This window comes from Piliocolobus tephrosceles, chromosome 12 (assembly GCF_002776525.5).
Source record: "Piliocolobus tephrosceles isolate RC106 chromosome 12, ASM277652v3, whole genome shotgun sequence".
Lineage (NCBI taxonomy): Eukaryota > Metazoa > Chordata > Mammalia > Primates > Cercopithecidae > Piliocolobus > Piliocolobus tephrosceles.
The window spans coordinates 24,969,310-24,989,347 of NC_045445.1; the positions used below are offsets into that span (position 1 = coordinate 24,969,310).

At 40.4% G+C, this 20,038-nt stretch overlaps 1 protein-coding gene across 3 annotated transcripts in view; it reads left to right on the forward strand.

Annotated features, from left to right (window-relative positions):
• Window positions 1-8,461: 8,461 nt before the first annotated feature.
• The window catches only part of SMARCA1 (SWI/SNF related, matrix associated, actin dependent regulator of chromatin, subfamily a, member 1), a 77,422-nt gene continuing 65,845 nt past the window's right edge, over window positions 8,462-20,038 (forward strand). For all 3 annotated transcript variants that reach the window (XM_023198896.2, XM_023198893.2, XM_023198895.2), the window contains exons 1-5: window positions 8,462-8,753; window positions 13,559-13,645; window positions 15,851-16,017; window positions 16,359-16,459; window positions 16,566-16,666. In XM_023198896.2, coding sequence (XP_023054664.1) covers window positions 8,580-8,753; window positions 13,559-13,645; window positions 15,851-16,017; window positions 16,359-16,459; window positions 16,566-16,666 — 630 coding nt within the window. In that variant the 5' untranslated portion in view covers window positions 8,462-8,579. The remainder of the gene's footprint in view (window positions 8,754-13,558; window positions 13,646-15,850; window positions 16,018-16,358; window positions 16,460-16,565; window positions 16,667-20,038) is intronic.

Here is a 20,038-nt window from a genome sequence, read left to right on the forward strand (position 1 = left end):
TGCTAGTCAGGCTGGACTCGAACTCCTAACCTTAGGTGATCCACCCACCTCGGCTTCCCAGAGTGCTAGAATTACAGGTGTGAGCCATTGCACCCAGCCTAGAACATTCTTGTACATGGTTTTTGGTGCATATATGAATGATTACCTCTGGGGTGTATTATCCTAGTGGGGTGAAAGATGTCACAGGTTGGGCTCTCTAGAAGCAAAAGCTGAGATGAAATGTTGGGTGCAAGATGTTTATTAGGGATCAATACCAGTGGAAGGAAGGCAGAGGGAGTAGTATTGGGCAGGAGAGATGAACTATGATACAAGGCTGACGAAGCTTAAGCTAACTTGGCACTGAGTTTTGGAAAAAGTAGAGCCCATTGGTGAGTACTTTGTCAGGTTGAAACGGTCACCTTAGGAAGAGTGTGACTTCGCGTGAAGCAACTCTTTGCAGCTAAGGCAGTGTCTCAAGGAGCTGACAGCTGGAGGCTATCTGCTGACTGTACCTCCCCTGCATACCTGAGTAGAATGTTCTTCCTCGAAGCAGAATCTAGGTGGCACATCTCTGTGTTGCTACTACAGAAGGGTACATATGTGCTCAACTCTAGTAAATACTGTCAAACTGGTTTCCAAAGTGGTTGTACAATTTACATCTTCACTTACACTCTATGAGAGTCTCCATCCTCACAAACTCTTGCTATTGTCAGTCTTTAAACATTTTAGCCATTCTAATGGATGTGCAGCAGTATCTCATTGTTTTTGCTTTGTTTTGAGACAGAGTCTCATTATGTCACCCCAGGCTGGAGTGTAGTGGCATGACCATGACCCACTGTAGCCTCGACCTCCCAGGGATATGTGAACCTCCTGCCTTAGCCTCCTGTGTAGCTGGCACTACAGGTGCATGCCACCACGCCAGACTAATTTATTTTTCATTTTTGTAGAGACAGGATTTCACCATGTTGCCTACGCTGGTCTCAAACTCCTGGGCTCAAGCAATACACCCACCTTGGCCTCCCAAAGTGCTGGGGATACAAGCATGAGCCACTGTGCTGGGCCTCATTGTGGTTTTAACTTGCATTTCCCTGATGACTACTGAGGTTAAACACATTCTCATATATTAATTGCTTTGTTAAGTCTTCTTTCATCCACTTGTGTTTGTCTTCCACAAAGAATGAGTCTCTTTCAGGCAAAGGTCAGCAAACACAGCCTGAAGCTCATTTTTGTATGGCCCTTGAGCTAAGAATGTTTTTACATTTAAAATTGTTTTTAAAAATCAAAATAATAATAATAATATTTAGTTATATGAAATTCAAATTCCAACGTACACAAAAACAGTTTTATTGGAACCAGCCACGTTCACGTGGTTACCTATAGTCTATGGCTGCTTTCATGTCACAACAGCAGAGTTTAGTGGTTGTGACAAAGACTTTATAATCTGTAAAGCCTTAAATACTTACTACCTGTCCCTTTACAGAAAAAGTTTGCTGGTCCCTGTTCTAGGTCACTAGTTCTCAAAGTGTGGTCCCTGGACCAACAGCATCAGCATCAGCATCAGTGGGGAACTTGTTAGATAGACAAATTCTTGGCCCCACTCCAAACTTACCAATTCAGAAACTCTGGGAGTGGGGCCAACCATCTTTGTTTTAACAAGCCCTCCAGATGATGCTGATGCGCTAAAGTTTGAAAACCACTGGTCTAGGCCCAGGACAAGGACTCAACCTTTTTTTTTTTTTTTTTTTTTTTGAGAGAGAGTGTGTGTGTGTGTGTGTGTGTGTGTGTAGACATCATTGTCTTTTGGTATCTTGTTCTACATGTAGTGGGTAAGCTGGGGGAGAGCCCTGAAAAATGTTATATAAGTGTATTATTACGCATTTGAAATCTGGCAAGAACGGACACTCAGGACATGACTGAAGGAAGAAAAATGGGAGAAACAAGAGGGCAACACAGAAGCTGAAGGGTATGTGTGGAGTGGGGAGGGCACGATGTAGCTAGGGAGCCAGTCCCTGAACTGCCTTCCCTCCTACCTCTTATTATTATTATATATATTTTTTGAGATGGAGTCTCGCTCTGTCGCCCAGGCTGGAGTGCAATGGCATGATTTCAGCTCACTGCAACCTCTGCCTCCTGGGTTCAAGCGATTCTCCTGCCTCAGCCTCCCGAGTAGCTGGGATTATGGGCATGTGCCACCATACCCGGCTAATTTTGTATTTTTAGTAGAGACGGGATTTCTCCACATTGGTCAGGCTGGCCTCAAACTCCTCACCTCAGGTGATTCTCTTGCCTCAGCCTCCCAAAGTGCTGGGATTATAGGTATGAGCCACCGCGCCTGGCCCCTCCGGCCTCTTTTTAACCAAAGATGAATCGAGTGTGACTCCTGTCCTCAAAAAAGTCACAGTCTTAAGTAGAGAAGTAGCCTAACCCTCTTCTCCCTCATTACTGCCTTTCTTCAGAACTTACCTTTGAGGAAGTGTAACTGCACCAAATTGCTGACCCTGGTAAATGATAATGAACAGAGAAAATGAACTTGGCAAACAGCACTTCTGCCTTATTCCTGTTTTAGTTTAGCACTGACTTTCAGACTTACTTTACCATATTCTGTCTTTTTCCTTGGCTCAGCCAAAACTCAAAGCAGCACCCTGCTTTTCCTTTTTGTTAACTACCATCCACTGAGTATCTGTTATATGCCGGGATCATGTTAAATGTTTTATACATATATTTTACATTAAATCCTCATGAAATCACTTTGAATTAGGTATCATTATACCCATTTTACAGATGCAAATCGGAGGAGAGAGAGGTTAAACAATTTGGTAGAATCTGAACCCCAAGTCTTTCTGACTCTACAGCCAAAGCTGGTAATAATTGTACTATTCTACCTCTAATAATATCGCCATGAATAATATTGTGCCTTTACATACATAGTAAATACATGGACATCAATGGTAATGTGTGCATCCATGAGAATTTTTTTTTTTTTTTTTTTTTTGAGACGGAGTCTGGCTCTGTCGCCCAGGCTGGAGTGCAGTGGCGCGATCTCGGCTCACTGCAAGCTCCGCCTCCCGGGTTCCCCCCATTCTCCTGCCTCAGCCTCCGGAGTAGCTGGGACTACAGGCGCCCGCCACCTCGCCCGGCTAGCTTTTTGTATTTTTTTTTAGTAGAGATGGGGTTTCACCGTGTTAGCCAGGATGGTCTCGATCTCCTGACCTCATGATCCGCCCGTCTCGGCCTCCCAAAGTGCTGGGATTACAGGCTTGAGCCACCGCGCCCGGCCTCCATGAGAATTTTTACTTGCATGTAATAGAAACTAACTGATTTATTTAAATGGAAATAAAATGTATTAAATAGTGAAAAAAATATTGTGCCTTTCGCAAACCCAATTCAGATTATTTAGCATGTGTTTCGTGTTTTAGGGCATGTATGGGTGGGTAGAATTTCAGGGTTGGGAGCATTTAAGAAAATCTTGCTGGACGCAGTGACTCATACCTGTAATCCCAGGACTTCAGGAGGTCAAGGTGGGCAGATCAAGAGGTCAGGAGTTCGAGACCAGTCTGACCAACATGGTGAAACCCCATCTCTACTAAAAATACAAAAATTAGCCAGGCGTGGTGGCACGTGCCTGTAGTCCCAGCTACTCGGGAGGTGGAGGCAGGAGAATTGCTTGAATCCAGGAGGTGGTGGTTGCAGTGAGCTGGAACTGTACCACTGAACTACAGCCTGGGTAACAGAATGAGACTCTGTCTCAATTAAAAAAAAAAAAAAAAAAAGGAAAAGAAAAGAAAAGAAAATCTTGTATTTTTTTTTCCTGAGCTACTTTTGAAAATTGCTTAACAGTAGAAAATCATTTTATATACCACTTAAAATAATGTCAAAAATCATTCCTCAATGAAGTAATGTTATTGTGAACAGTATAATACTCACATTGCTTCTGTTACATTACACATTACTACTGCATTGTCTCTTCTGTGTGAAATTGTTCTGTTCAATTTTTTTTTGAGACGGAGTCTTGTTCTGTCACCCAGGCTAGAGTGCAGTGGCGTGATCTCGGCTCACTGCAACCTCCACCTCCTGGGTTCAAGTGATTCTCCTGCCTCAGCCTCCAGAGTAGCTGAGATTACAGGTGCCCGCCACCGCACCCAGCTAATTTTTTTATTTTTGGTAGAGATGAGGTTTCCCCATCTTGGCCAGGCTGGTCTCGAACTCCTGACTTCATGATCTACCCGCTTCGGCCTCTCAAAGTGCTGGGATTACAGGCGTGAGCCACTGCATCTGGCCTGTTCTTTTTTTTTTGACTCACCCTATCTACTAGGTCATACTCCTTCTGTTAAGGATTAATTTAAACTTGTCCAGTTTTGAGTAATATGTTTTGATTCATCTATAAAATGGTATTTATCTATTATATAAAGAAACACTTTCATTGAGGAAAATTAGAATAGAAAAGCAAAATAAGAAAAAAAAAAAAAAAACCCACAATCCCACCACCTTGCTGTAACCACTGGTTTATCATTTGGAGTAGAACCTTCCAGGGTTTTTCCTTTGTGGAAATACATTTATGTAAATAGTGTTTTTCAGTGTGTGTGGCTAAAATGGGATCATTCTATCTTTTTGCCTGTATGTTTTCATTTAACAATATACAGGAATATATTTGCATGTCAACAGATACCAGATTACATAATCATTATCTTTTCTTCTTTTTCCTTTTTTCTTTTTGAAACAGAGTCTCACTCTGTCACCCAGGCTGGGGTGCAGTGGCGCGATCTCGCCTCACTGCAACCTCCGCCTCCAGGGTTCAAGCGATTCTCCTGCCTCAGCCTCCCGAGTAGCTGGGATTACAGGTGACCGCCCCTAGGCACAGGTAATTTTTTGTATTTTTAGTAGAGATGGGCTTTCATCATGTTGGCCAGGCTGGTCTCGAACTCCTGACCTTGTGATTCACCCGCGCTGGCCTCCCAAAGTTCTGGGACTACAGGCATGAGCCACCGCGCCTGGTCAACACATAATCATTCTTAATGCTTGCATAGCATTACATTTATTAATGTACTATACAATGTTTTGGCAATCCTTTCTTCTTGGACATCTCAGTTGTTTCTATTACGCTCTCCCCTTCTTTGCGCAAACTGTCCTGAGTCTCATTACTGTTTTGAGAATTTACTTTAGAGCATGGGTGTCCAATCTTTTGGCTTCCCTGGGTCATACTGGAAGAAGAATTGTCTTGGGCCACACATAAAATACTAATGCCAATGATAGCTGATAATCAAAAAAAAAGGTCCATGCCTAATTTTCGTGATATCCGCCACCACATAGGCAAACAATGTTCTTGCGTTCAAAGGGTCAGACACAGCTGCTTTAGAGGGAACACCGTGGAGACAGATGGCAGAAATATTCTTCAGTTATTTTCTCATAATTTCTACTGTCAAGCAGGAAGCCCTGTGAAGACCAGTGAACTTAATAAAGATGAAGTGGAAAAATGAGGTTTGGACTAGACAGTCTGGGGTTTGAATCTGTCTCCTGTCACTTACTAGCTGTGGAACGTTAGATCAGTTATTTAGCCTAAATCTCCATTTTCTCATCTGTAAAATAGGGATAATAATATTTATTTCATAGAAGTATTTGGAGGATTAGCAATATCATATGTAAAAATCTAGCACGGTGCCTAATACAATAGCAGGTGCTCAAGAAATGGTAGATGTATACTAGTTATTACCATGACCTTTTCCTTAAAATACGGATCACCAAGGAAAATCACATTTTCAAAAATGCCACTATCATAAATGTCTTTTAAAAAATAGTGAGAAAGCTTACTGATATGAACAGAATGGTTACTGTAGCTGTAAGCAAGACAGTGTGTCCAGAATCTTTTGTGCCAGTTTCTGAAGAACATTAATCAGTCGGATCACAATGTGGTTTTAAGTCATAATGTGGTTTCAATGACAAATTTCAGACACAAAATAAGAGAAGGAACATGAAACCTTTGGCTTTTCCTTTATGAACTTTATAAAACATTTAATTTCACCAGTGGACACATGTTCTAGTAGCTACTAAACAAGTTTGGGTATTCGAGAATGATTGTTGAACAACCTCTATAATCTACCAAAATGGACATATTGACCAGTAGACCGGGATTAGTTCTGAGGTTCCCAGTTTATTTTTATTTTTATTTTATTTTTTGATACAGAGTCTCGCTCTGTTGCCAGGCTGGAGTGCAGTGGCTTGATCTCGGCTCACTGCAATCTCTGTCTCCCAGGTTCAAGCGATTCTCCTGCCTCAGCCTCCCGAGTAGCTGGGATTACAGGCGTGCACCACCATACCCAGCTAATTTTTGTATTTTTAGTAGTAGAGATGGGGTTTCACCATGTTGGCCAGGATGGTCTGGATCTCCTTGTGATCCGCCTGCCTCGGCCTCCGAAAGTGCTGGGATTACAGGCGTGAGCCAGTTCTTTATAAAAGTTTGCTCTGTCCTCCAACCCCAATGGAATAGAGCAATCCAAGACCATTTCAAATGAAAAGACATAATTGGGGAAAGTAGTAGCAGATAGAGCAAGGTGTTGAGTAGGCTCAGAAATGAGATGACTCTTGTTGAACAAAGTCTACAGATCATGAATTTTAGGCAGATTTACAAATAAGGATAGCACATGCTCTGTAAACAGCAGCTGTTGCCACAAGCCAAAGGGCAATATTTACATGAATCCTGTGGCAAGGTCTGTTGACCAAGCATCGACCTTTCCAGCCAAATTTATATACTTGATAGCACCTTCAGCCGCGTCATCTCGAAAAGGAAGGATTGCATTATACATGCATGGAAAATTGCCAACGTACAAATATGTTCTGCCCCCAAATAAATTTCTAAATTCTTTTTTTGGAACTTGGAACACATGTCCCCACACACAAAAAAAGGTGTTAAAAAGGGATGTGAGTTTCCCACATCTCCTCACAAAAGTGCATTTAACCCACGATGTAACTGAAATAATGTACACTGACAATGAGAAATACAGTGGAACAAAACTGACTTGAAAGCAGGGACACACCAACACACAACAAATATTTCTTGAACTTTTCTCCTTTGCAGTCCCATGCAATGAAAGAGGAGTTCTATCTTCCAATAGCTGCAATTTGGTGAAAAATAAATCCTCCACTGTTGCTGTCCTTAAGGGTCCTTCTCAAGTCAGGGTATTTAGGGTGTCCATCGCCTCAAGTATTTATCATTTCTATGTGTTGGGAACATTTCATGTCCTCTCTTCTAGCTATTTCAAAATATACATTGCATTGTTTGTTCACTAGAGTCACCCTACTCTACTTTGAACATTAGAACTTATTCCTTCCATCTAACTGTATATTTGTACTCATTAACCAACCTCTCTTCGTTGATCCGCCTCAACCCCACACACCCTTCTCAGATTTCTGGTACCTATCATTCTACTCTCTACCTCCATGAGATCTACTTTTTAGCTCCCAGGTAGGAGTGAGAACATGTGCCTGGCTTATTTTGTGCAACATAACCTTCAGTTTCATTTATGTTGCTGCAAATGAAATTTCATTCTTTTTTATGGCTAAATAGTATTTCATTGTGTATATAGACCACATTTTCCTTAACCATTCATCTGCTGATGGACACTGATTGATTCTGTATCACGAAATGATTTTATGTCCATGATCGTTCATATTATCAGTGTATTATTACCAAATAATAATGGAGGTGCAAACAAGACCTGTGCCAAAAAATCACAGTAATTCATTTCAATTACTAATATTGAGTGCCTACTACATGTTGCCCCAAGTTCGGTGGGGAATCTTGACATTGTCCCCTAGGAATTTAAAAATGTAGTGGTGAAGGCAAGAGAAGGGTTACTGCACATTGGCCACCTGAGAGGTACCAGAGGTGAAAATAGAACAAATATTCCTAAAACTTGAGAGTCAGACTGCCTTGAAAGTGAATGTTTGCAGTTGCAATCAAGAGATTCAAGGAATGCTTCTCTTTGTGCAGAATTTAGGAAGGTGGAAACAGCACCGCTAATCCTATCTCTTTAGCGACCTGGGAAAGGGCAGTCCCAGAGGTGTTCCGCGCTTTGCAAATGGTGAAAAAGACCTTCTACAGTACAGTTATGAGCAGAGGAAAAGTTCTTTGTGCAAGGGGAGAGCGCCCCGAGGTACAAAGAGCAGATTTAAGGGAAAGAGGATTCGTTTTGCACGCATCTGCGAGGGGAGCTCAGGCTCACTGTTGGGGGCGTGTGGGAAAGGGGATTTTTAGGGGACCGCGAGTTGTGGGTTCCCGCCTCCACCCCTGTCCGCGCCCCACACTCAGGCAACAGTTGGTCGTGCGGGGCCGGCCCGGGCTCTGGGTGGGGAAGGGGAGTCTCGCGATCGTTGAGGGGGGGTGGAGGAAGGGGGGAGAGCGACGGGGGGAGGCCATGACGTAGGGTGGGTGGACGGAAGTGGGGCAGGGTTGAGGGTTATTTAAAGAAGGGGGGGCCTGAGCGAAGGGGTTGGAAGCGGAGTGATTCCCCACCCCTGCTCCATCTAGCTCTTTCCAGTGCAGGCACTGCCGCCGCCCAGGAGCCCTCGTCCCGTCTCGTCCCCCTCCTCGTTCCCGCTCCCACGGCATGGAGCAGGACACCGCCGCAGTGGCAGCCACCGTGGCAGCCGCGGATGCGACCGCCACTATCGTGGTCATAGAGGACGAGCAACCGGGGCCGTCCACCTCTCAGGAGGAGGGAGCGGCCGCCGCGGCCACCGAAGCCACCGCGGCCACGGAGAAGGGCGAGAAGAAGAAGGAGGTAAATAGGAAGGGGGTGTGTGTGTGTGTGGTGGACAAATCCTGTGCCTGGCCCCTCTGAGGGGCCCAAAGCCTAACCTTTCGGCGCCGACAGGTACCCGCGGAGCTTTGCGGGGCTGGGGGCGGCGGGTGCGGGGGTCGGCGGCGGAACCGCCTGGCGTTCGCTCCCCTCCCCCTTTCCTTCTCGCCGCCTGGAGGACGGGGGCGGGGCTGGGCGCGGGCGGGAGCGGCGCGGGGTGGAGGGGTGCTCGCTCTCCCGGGGCCTGGGGGCTCAGGAGCCCCTCGACAACCCTCGACCCCCTCCACCTTCCCGGAACTCGGGTAACGGAGTGGGGGATGGGGCTGTGCAGGAAAAAGCCTCCGCCTCTCCCTCTCCTCTCTCTCGCTCCCTCTCCCCCCCTTTCCCGTCGGCCTCTGCCTGGGAAATCTGGGCCCTTCAATCCCACACTCGCGCTAAAGGGGTTTTGCTGGGGCTTTTTTTTTTGTAATTCGAATTTCAAGGTGCTGCTGGTGGTTGCTGGGTGGAGGGTGACAGGGAAGACATTTCTTTCTTTCATTGGCAATGTCAGTCTTTTGGATGGCAGGAAAAAAAACCATCCCTTGTTCGTATGAACCCCGCCTGCCGAGGTGGGGGTGTCACCCCGAGGAAAGGAGCTCTCTGCGTCGCACCCCCCCACCCTCCCAAACTGAGGAACCGCGGACGCTGGCTTAGGAAAATTTCCAACATCTGCACCCTCACCCTCTTCTGCCCCGCCCCCGACGGTATAGGGTTTCACTCCAGGGCCACCCCAATGGTCCCTCAATCCGGCCCCAAGCTTTCCAGGCTTCCGCCTCCCTCTCCTAGTGGGCGCTGCTGGCTCCTGGACACACACAGGTTTTTTTTTTTCCTTTAATTTTTAAAAAACTCAGCGTCGCCAAGATGAGCTGCTTCTAACGTAAGGGAACCGCTCTGACACATATTAAAGCCAATCCAGAAAATATGTATTATCTCCATAAGGCACATTTCGTGTGGCCCGAGACATGCAAATAAAACTATAGAACATTGAAAAATTGGCAAAAAAATAGGATGGGGCATAAGCATTTTTGATGTATGATAAAATTGCACAACTAATCGTTTATAGGTGGATTTTTTTCCCATTTACGAGTAGTCATATCGCAGTTTTAAAAAGGTGGGTAATTATGCTTTAGAGATCTCAAGTGGCTTTGTCTGAATCATTATATGATACTATACGACCAAATGAAAAGCTTTTGAGGAAAATTAACACCTTTCGCCTTACATGAGAAGAGTACTTTTAAATTTAGCAGTTGCTTATGTGACATATTTTACTGTTACAAGGTTGACTAAACAGAAGGACAATTGTAGTGCTAAATGAAAACCGTAGAAAATATACACATTGTAAGATCTACGCGGTACTTGGATTAGTAAGACAATATTGTTGATTAAAAGTGGGCATAATACCAAGCATCAGTATAAATCAAATGTTGGGAAATTCGGAAATGTCTCTGTGCCTTTTATTCCCTAGACTGGGCAAATGTGAGTGCCAAACCGCCTTTTGTATGGCAGGAAGGGTTGTCGAATTTCCAGATTGTATAAATTTTTGAATTTTGTATAAAATTTTTAATAAAATTTTGAATTGTAAAAACAAGGGACCAATAAAAAGAACTGTATAATATAAACACTGAGTTGATGCCTACATATTTGTCAACTCTGTTGCCTCATCAGAAATAGCCCTACCAGTACTTCATTTGTCCACCCAGGGTAGGGGAATGAGGTGCTGTATGTCAGGAACTTCCTGGATAGCTGAAGTTTAGCCACTGCATAATTTTTATTTTTAATTTTTCCTTAACAATTGAAATACATTACATACTACCTTGACACTTTAAATTGTGTACTAAAAGTACAGATTAACCTCTTCTTCATGGTCATCAGTTAGTGTACTCAAACAGTGACACAAAGGCACCTGAAATCCTGCAGGTTGTTCCCTTAAGTAACCACCTGCCAGACTCTTCCAGTATTGTGTTGATTTTTAAAAATAATTTTTCTGACCGGGCGTGGTGGCTCACGCCTGTAATGCTAGCACTTTGGGAAGCTGAGGCAGGTGGATTTCTTGAGGTCAGGAGTTCAAAACCGGCCTGGCCAGTATGGTGAAGCCCCATCTCTACTAAAAATACCAAAAAAAAAAAAAAAAAAAAAATTAGATGAGCGTGGTGGCGGGCACCTGTAATCCCAGCTACTTGGGAGGTTGAGGCAGGAGAATCGCTTGAACCCGGAAGGCTGAGGTTGCAGTGAGCCGAGATCACACCACTGCACTCCGACCTGAGCGACAGACTGAGACTCCGTCTCAAAATAAATAAGTAAATAAATAAATAAATAAATAAAATTTTTCTGTCTTCTTCCTTAATTGCCAGACTGTTAGGTATCACTTTTTAAACACCTCATCTAGTTTCACCAGAAATAATATATTAGTTTATGATAAAGAATATAGGTGTAACAAAACCATAAACTCGTTTGAAACCGACTGTAAAATACAAAAGTATCAGTGATAAAGCGGAGAAAGGGAAGTAATGACACGTGCACACTAAGGATGAGGGATGCTACTGCAGTGGAAGACATTTTCGTCTTGGGTTCCTGCTGTGCCTTCTTGTAGAGTGCGTTCCTCTAGCCATCTTTCCCATGTCTTTTACTGTTGCTTGTATTCTCGGTGACATGGGAAGCCAGATTTTCAAACTTGGTGGAATTGTCTACCAAATAAAAGAAAATAGGTTTCTGAATGAGAGCGCTTTCATGATGAATACAGTAGATGAGATTTAGTGAATTGACCTGTGGCATTTATCTACTCAAAGGTATTTTTGCTTACCTTCTGGTTGTTGAACTTACTTGGTTTAAGTGACGGTTGGATTACCCAACACTGTAGAAATTGGAGATGGTATCTTTGGTAATGAAAACGTCGAGAAGAAGGTTATGGTCTTTAAAACAAGCCATTTTGTTGACCTTGTGCTGCGTTCTCATGGCACCTAGACTCAGATAACAAAATCCAAAGGAATTCATTAGAGTCTCTTAGTCACCTTTCATCTTTTCTTGTATGAAAAAATGTAGTTTTGAGAATGCACACACACACACACACAAATGAGGAGGTTTAGAAGATAGGTATTTTAAAATTTGTTGTGGAAGATAGTGCCAATTAAGTAATTACCCACAGCTTTTAATAGCCCTGCTCAAGATTAGAAATTTTAATTAGCATATAATTAGATTTTGATGGTAGTCTACCGCAAGGTAAGCAAAAAAGTAGTGGGTAAAATGTTTTTCTAGGATTAAAGCTTTAATTTTCTGTAAGTGTACTTCCCACATGATTATATACACTTGTGTATATGACGAAGTTATTTTCACTGTTTTGAAACTGGAAAACTACACGTCATATAGCCTTTCAAGGAATGAATGGTAAAGGTATGGATTTGATGCCCAATTTTTCTTGTTGCTTTGAAAATAAATACGATTTATATTATATATGGCAGTCTGAAAGTGTGAGTTTGAGGGGCTTTTCAGCAGTTTTCTATTCTCATCCATCCAGGATTACCTTCAAAACGTTCCACATAGATGTGTACATGTCGGATGCTGTAAATCAAGATGGTTATTATTTGGGTTAGTGTAACTGAATGATATCTGATCAGTGCTACAGAGTAAGAGTCTGGACAAGGTCAAATTCTATAATCTCAGTTTGGATTTCCTCAAAATAGAGATTTTAGTAAATATTAGAAGACATATTGGGGCCGTATCTTTCTTATGTTTAAGGTCACTTTCTGTTGATTTTTGACCTAAGTTTTCAGAAATAGTTTGACAAAAGCCATGATAGTTTTCACGAACAAATTTGTGTTTTCACTTAACGCAAAGTCTGTGTTAAAAATGAAATACTCTCATCTTTGGTTCTGATGGGTAGATTTGTGTTTTTATTGTTTTATTTCTTGATTTCTTATAGGGAAGGAGGCTTATTCTATATATGTGTTTATATTTGCCAGTACAGGCTTGTCTTTACAAAGGATAGGGTGCATGAGATAACCCCCTTCCCCAGATAATCTCTGTATTAAGTTATTGATTGATGTTAGTTTTTGCTAAATTACAATTTTGAAATAGCAAACGTTAATGGTTAAATAGCCTTGATAAATTGCTTCTACAAAATATTTATGCAATATAAATAGTTTAGTTTTCTTTCCAGTTAGAGAAAATTAACATAAGCCAAAAGTTTAAAACTGCACTATTATATTAAGTATATATGATGACGTTGCATTATATAAAAAATTAAATTTATAATGCTATGAAAACAATTTAAAAAGTATTGTTTTAGGAATAGAAACCACAGTTTTTCTTCTGAAAGTGTGGCATATTTCCGTGACATGAAGGAGTGTTTCTGAGAATTAATATTTACTTTCTTTGAATTCTTTGGTTTGTGGTTGATACTAGCCTTTTCTAGATTTTAAAATCTCTTATATAATGTTTACACATTTTCTTACACTGTAAATTAAAGAATGGATGAGAAAGCTCAATGTTTCGCCTTTTGGGTTTTATTCCAATTAATATTTCTCTGGCATTCACAATTTTTCAGATGTTTTTATTGGACCTCAGGTGTACAGAACTGGATTAATCATAAGCCTTGCTTTGTGACATGCTCTCATCATCAGTCCATGCATGTCCCACATTGATTTATATATTTAGTTATGTAATTGCTTTCCGCCTTCTTGTAATGAGAACATTGACCAATTTAAGAACCTTGCTTTGCAATTTGATGACATTTATTTTCTTTGAAATTCTAGAAAAACGTTTCTTCATTTCAACTCAAACTTGCTGCTAAAGCTCCTAAATCTGAAAAGGAAATGGACCCGGAATATGAAGAGAAAATGGTAAATGTACTCTTGGATAGGATAGTGAATGCTGTAGTTAATTTTTATAGTTGAGATGTTAAAGACGAAAAAATATGTATGTATATATAATGCATAGAGAATCATCGATTTTAGAATTGGAAAGTAATTTAATATACAATGTGTCACAATATTTTATGTTGAATAAATTAACCTCATTTTCAGATGAGGAATTGAAGGATCAGGGAAGCTCTATGTCATAGTTGGGACTAGAAGTCACATCTCATTTTCGTTCAGTACTCTCTGTCCCATAATAAAATACTTTAAGTTAGAAATATTTATTTATGAGGTGAAAATATCAGTGGTAATACCACTGTGGCTTTGTGACCTGAGAGAAATCCAGTCACAAAGCCAGATTTTCATATTTTTCTTTCTTCTTTCTCCTTCTTTGGACATATGAATAAATGCTACACATTAATGAAATATGTAATATGTCAATACACTTTAAAGGGAAGAATATTTGTCCAATGCATGAAAGTATCACATATTTAAGCAGCATAATCTTAGTTATACTTACATATTGCTTGCTATAATACATTTAATTATTTAATTTTTAGTCACTAAAATCCATATTTTAGCCTTAATTTTAACTAAACCCTTATAACCTTGGATCTTTCAACAATTTGACAGGTGGTTGAAATGGATTTTTTTTTTTCTCTGAGGGATTGTTTTTGCAATAATATTATAAAAATAAGTAGAGATGAAATACATTTTTTTGGTTGTTGATAGCTATTTTATAAGACTTTATGTTTAAGGCCACATCTAATGTAGGTAGGCAATGTTTTAACAACTCTAAAAATAACATTCCAGTGAGGATAACATAAAATGGAAAGGTTTTGGCCTCCTTCCAGCTCATGGTCTGAATTTATCTAACTCTTATATTTATGTTAATGAACTCTTCTGTAAGTTTTCTGGGTTATTAATTATGCATCCTTCATTAGCAATCAAGTATTCTCTACTCTGTGGTTGGAAAGTGACTTTGAATAAATAAATAGTCTATTTTTTCCTTTATCTAGAATGATGTATATGTCTTTTGATCTTTTAAGATTTTTTAGTGAAACAAAGTTTTATTGCCTGTATATGATACATGTTCCCTGACCTTTTACAATTGATTGAGAAATTAGAATACATATCAACTTTTAATAGTTAATGTATATTAACTTTTTCACATATATGTGTGTGTGTTTATATATTTTTCCCAAATTCTGCTTACTTTGGGGAGAAAGTTTATATGCTACTAGCATAAAATACAGTTTTCTAGATCCCTGTGAGTGAAGAGAGGAATGTTTCTTACATTATTATACCATGACATTGAAAATCTTTTGAGACAAGATGATACTGGGCCAGGCGCGGTGGCTCAAGCCTGTAATCCCAGCACTTTGGGAGGCCGAGACGGGCGGATCACAAGGTCAGGAGATCGAGACCATCCTGGCTAACACGGTGAAACCCCGTCTCTACTAAAAAAAATACAAAAAACTAGCCGGCGGAGGTGGCGGGCGCCTGTAGTCCCAGCTACTCGGGAGGCTGAGGCAGGAGAATGGCGTGAACCCGGGAGGCGGAGCTTGCAGTGGGCTGGGAGCTGGGATCCATCCACTGCACTCCAGCCCGGGAGACAGAGCGAGACTCCGTCTCAAAAAAAAAAAAAAAAAAAAAGATGATACTGTATTTTAAGATTTCAGTTATTTCTGGATACAACTTGAAAATTCTTAAGAGTTCAGTTTATGGTATATATATATCATAGTTAATTTATATTTCAGTATTTGGGATATGTTACATATTTGATGCTTAATTTTGTTACTATTTTATTTAATCAAATAATGTTTTGGAAAGAGGATTTGCTTTATGATTATGACTCTTTAAGAAGGATATTTGTTACTGGGGAATTTACTGTCTGTCAGATCATTTTTCTTCCCTTCAAACTATTTGAAAGTACATTTTCAAATTCTGCTATTTATTAGCTCTGCAAGGTTGGGCAAATTACTTACCCTCTCTGTGCTTCAGTATCATGTAGTTACAGTGGAGATGATACCTGTAACTACGTCATAGGTTTCTTAAGATAATTGAATGGATTAATATGTTTAAAGTGCTAAGAGTGTTGTACAAAGTAAATGCAATACAAGTATTTGTTAAATGACTTTGAAGGAATGAAAAGCAAAGTCCTCACTTTTCTTTTGTTTTGCAAATTAGAAAGCCGACCGAGCAAAGAGATTTGAATTTTTACTGAAGCAGACAGAACTTTTTGCACATTTCATTCAGCCTTCAGCGCAGAAATCTCCAACATCTCCACTGAACATGAAGTTGGGACGTCCTCGAATAAAGAAAGATGAAAAGCAGAGCTTAATTTCTGCTGGAGAGTATGTTGGCACCTCTCTCTCTACTTTCTTTCCTTTCTTCTGCCTTTTCTTCCTCCTGTCCTCCCTTGATCCCTTCATGCACCCCTTCCCTCTTTATTGTTCGGTATACCTTCGTGTGACAAAAAATAAGGGTATTGCCGTTATAATTATGTTTTGAAGACAACTATATTTTTTTCTCACTAGAGGCTGATCAGTAAAAATGTAGGCTGGTTCTACCGATTTCTAAGCAATACCTTGGACAACTCATTCTTTTTCTGTAAAAGATAATAGCCATGTACATGATTTAATTGATACCTTAGCATTTGGGTCGAATATGAAAGGATTTCCTTTTTTAATTTCAGCTACCGCCACAGGCGCACAGAGCAAGAAGAAGATGAAGAGCTACTGTCGGAGAGTCGGAAAACATCTAATGTGTGTATTAGATTTGAGGTGTCACCTTCATGTAAGTACTTCATCACATTGGTGAGTCCTTTTTCGATTTAGTTTTAGAAAAATTTTACTTGAGTATGTTAATGAAAGTATGAAACGTCCTTGCATTTTTTCCCCAGATGTGAAAGGGGGGCCACTGAGAGATTATCAGATTCGAGGACTGAATTGGTTGATCTCTTTATATGAAAATGGAATCAATGGCATTTTGGCTGATGAAATGGTAAGGAATTGGTAGCTAAAACCACATTCTCAGTTATCAATGATTTTTATGTAAATTTGAAAAACCTGAGCTTACCTGCCCCACTCCCCGATGCCTGGAGGCTTTTTTAAAGTTGTTACCATGTAAAAGGTATTTTGTAGTCTTAGAATTATTATTATTTTTTTGAGAGAGGGTCTCTCTGTGTTGTCCAGGCTTGAGTGCAGTGGTACAATCTCGGCTCACTGCACCCTCGACTTCCTGGGTTCAAGCGATCCTCCTGCCTCAGCCTCCTGAGAAGCTGCGACTCCAGGCATGTGCCCACCACACTGGGCTAATTTTTATTTTTATTTTTAGTAGAGACAGGTCTCGCCATGTCAACCAGACTGATTTTGAACTCCTGGGCTCAAGCAGTCCTCCCACCTCGACTTCCCAAAGTGTTAGGATTACAGGTGTGAGCCATAGCGCCTGGCTAGAATTGTTTCGTTAAGTAACTGCTAGAACACAGACTTTCACAGACCATAAAACTCTGCTTTCCTCAAATGGTCCAAAAACCTTCCCTGTACTTTTGTTTTTGTTTGCAGTTTGGCTTCCAGGAAGCACAGAGTCAAGATGGATGCCCAAATGATGCCTTTATGTAACTTTAAAAAAAAAATTTTTTTGAGATGGAGTCTTGCTCTGTCACCCAGACTGGAGTGCAGTGGCACGATCTCAGCTCACTGCAGCCTCCACCTCCTGGGTTCAAGCAGTTCTCTGTCTCAGCCTCCTGAGTAGCTGGGATTACAGGCACCTGCCACCACATCTGGCTAACATTTTTTGTATTTTTAGTAGTGATGGGGGTTCACCATTTTGGCCAGGCTGGTCTTGAACTCCTGACCTCGTGGTCCACCCGCCTCGGCCTCCCAAAGTGCTGGGATTACAGGTGTGAACCACCCCCACCCTGACTTTATGTAACCTTTAATGGTCTGCCCCATGTGTCCTTCTGTCTTTTCCTATTCTGTATCTACTTGTCTTTCTTACTTTCCTTGTCGTCTCTTTATTTCTATTTTGCCATCAGTTTATGTTCCATGTTTTCATTGTAGGCTACCTGAAATCCTTTTGGGAATAAGGCGGGGTATACAAACCAAGCAATACATAAATGACTGACTGAATATATGCATGTGTGAATGAATATCAATATTTTGACTTGTGAACAATCAAAAAGTGCATAAGTGGAATAAGGAACGAATAAAGAGTAATGCTGAATCTTGATACAGTACAGTGCATGGTGGGGCTTTGGAAATCAGTGAAGGAGTTATAAATGTGTAAATAAAATAACCGAACAGGAAAAAGTAAGGCACATAAGATGCTAATTCATCAGCTAAAGGGGGAATATATGAAGGCCTATATTTGTATTTTAAGACCAAATTAATAAAATGGGATTTAAGAGAGGGCAAGGAAAGTTCTAAATCCATATAACTCAATGATATTCGTATTTATGTGACTCTGAAACCATACTTTAACCACTATTATCCAGAAGAGCCACATGATGATATGTGCCCTATGGCGTCTAGTATAGTTAGTAGTCAGTCACATAAGTATTCATCCCTGGTTGAGCAACTGTTGGGTATGTGGCAGAGGATCCCTTAAAGAAAGGGTCTGTAGCTCCTTATACTTAGGTATTCTGATTTGAAGACTATTGTCAGTTCAGAGGGGGAGGAGCTTGGTAAATTGGACAATGGAAGGACCAGGATTATTTGCCCCAAGCAGCTCTTGGCTGCAGCCTGTCTAAACATGAAGGATCTGATCTTTAGTGATGTATTTATGCTGATACGATATATATTATATATATAATATATGATATATAAAATATATATGAAATATAATATTTGGTATCAGCATAAATATATATTATATATAATATATAATAAATATGCATGTCATATTTATATGCATATATATTTGACATGCATATTTATATGTATATATATTTTTTGAGATGGAGTTTTGCTCTTGTTGCCCAGGCTGGAGTGCAATGGCGTGATCTTGGCTTACTGCAGCCTCTGCCTCCCGGGTTCAAGCGGTTCTCCTGCCCCAGCCTCCCAGGTAGCTGGGATTACAGGCGCCCGCCACCACACCTGGCTAATTTTGTATTTTTAGTAGAGATGGGGGTTTCACCATGTTGGTCAGGCTGGTCTCAAACTCCTGACTTCAGGTGATCCACCTGCCTTGGTCTCCCAAAGTGCTGGGGATTACAGGTGTGAGCCATTGCACCCAGCCAATACTAGATATGTTTTAATTCCTAAAGAAAAGACACTTTAAGGAGTATAGAAAATTTGGAAAAAAATAAATAAATCATTAAAATTAAATTATACTTGGGCTACTTAGAAGTAACCACAGCTAACATTTTGGCATATTTCTTTTTAGTCTTTTTCTTCTGGTTGTACTTATTTTGTATAGTTGAAATCATATTGTATGTATAATTTGGCATTCTGATTTATTTACATTCACACATATTTTCCATGTAATTAAGACATTTTCTGAACATAATTATTACATAATAATCCTAGGGAGGTACCGTAATTTTATTCAACCTCTCTCTTATTGCTGTTCATTTGGATTGCCTGATGTATAGTGTAAATAATGCCCCTATAAGAATCTTGTAATTTAGTTTTTCTGTACCTCTCAGATTATTTCCGTAGGATTCCTAGAAGTAGAATTACTTGGTTAAGGAATATAAGCATTTTGAGGTTTTGATGTACAGTATTCATAAAAGTTGTCTCATTAAGTGACATATCAGATAGGATACAATCTAAAAAAAATAGCTTTAAGCAGACATTTATAAAAAGAAGTATATATCTTGCTCAGAGATAAAACCAAAAGCAGTTTTAAGAGGCCAAAAAAGGCTTAGTTCCCTTTCTTATGCGTTAGGCATCCGTTCAAAGGTATTGAATATGTTATTTTTTAAAAAGTCCTCTGGAATTGGTGATCTCTCTAAGGTTCTTTCTGGCTGCAAGGTTCTGTTCTTTTGTGGTTCCTAAGGTTTTTAAGAGTGTGAGATGCAAGTACAGAGCCACAAGCCCCTTGAGACACATAGTCTGAATATTTAATGTCTGGGCTGTAATAATGTTAGGAACAATAGGAAAGAAAGACCAGTATCTAAGCAGGCTGGCAAAGGAAGCGTGTCTTTGTAAAACAAACACACAGAAAATTCCTAACTTCAGAACAAGTAGAAAAATTATATAGTAGATTGCTTGCTCCTTTAGGAGGAAAAATGTTCTAAATAGAAAGTTGCTTTGTTGAGCAACATTCTGACTGCAAGTTACTGGTTTCAGTTTGTGCTCACGGTAAGTATGATACTGAATTGGAATGATTTGATTATCTTCTTTAAAAAAGGTATTTGGTATTTTTACTTTT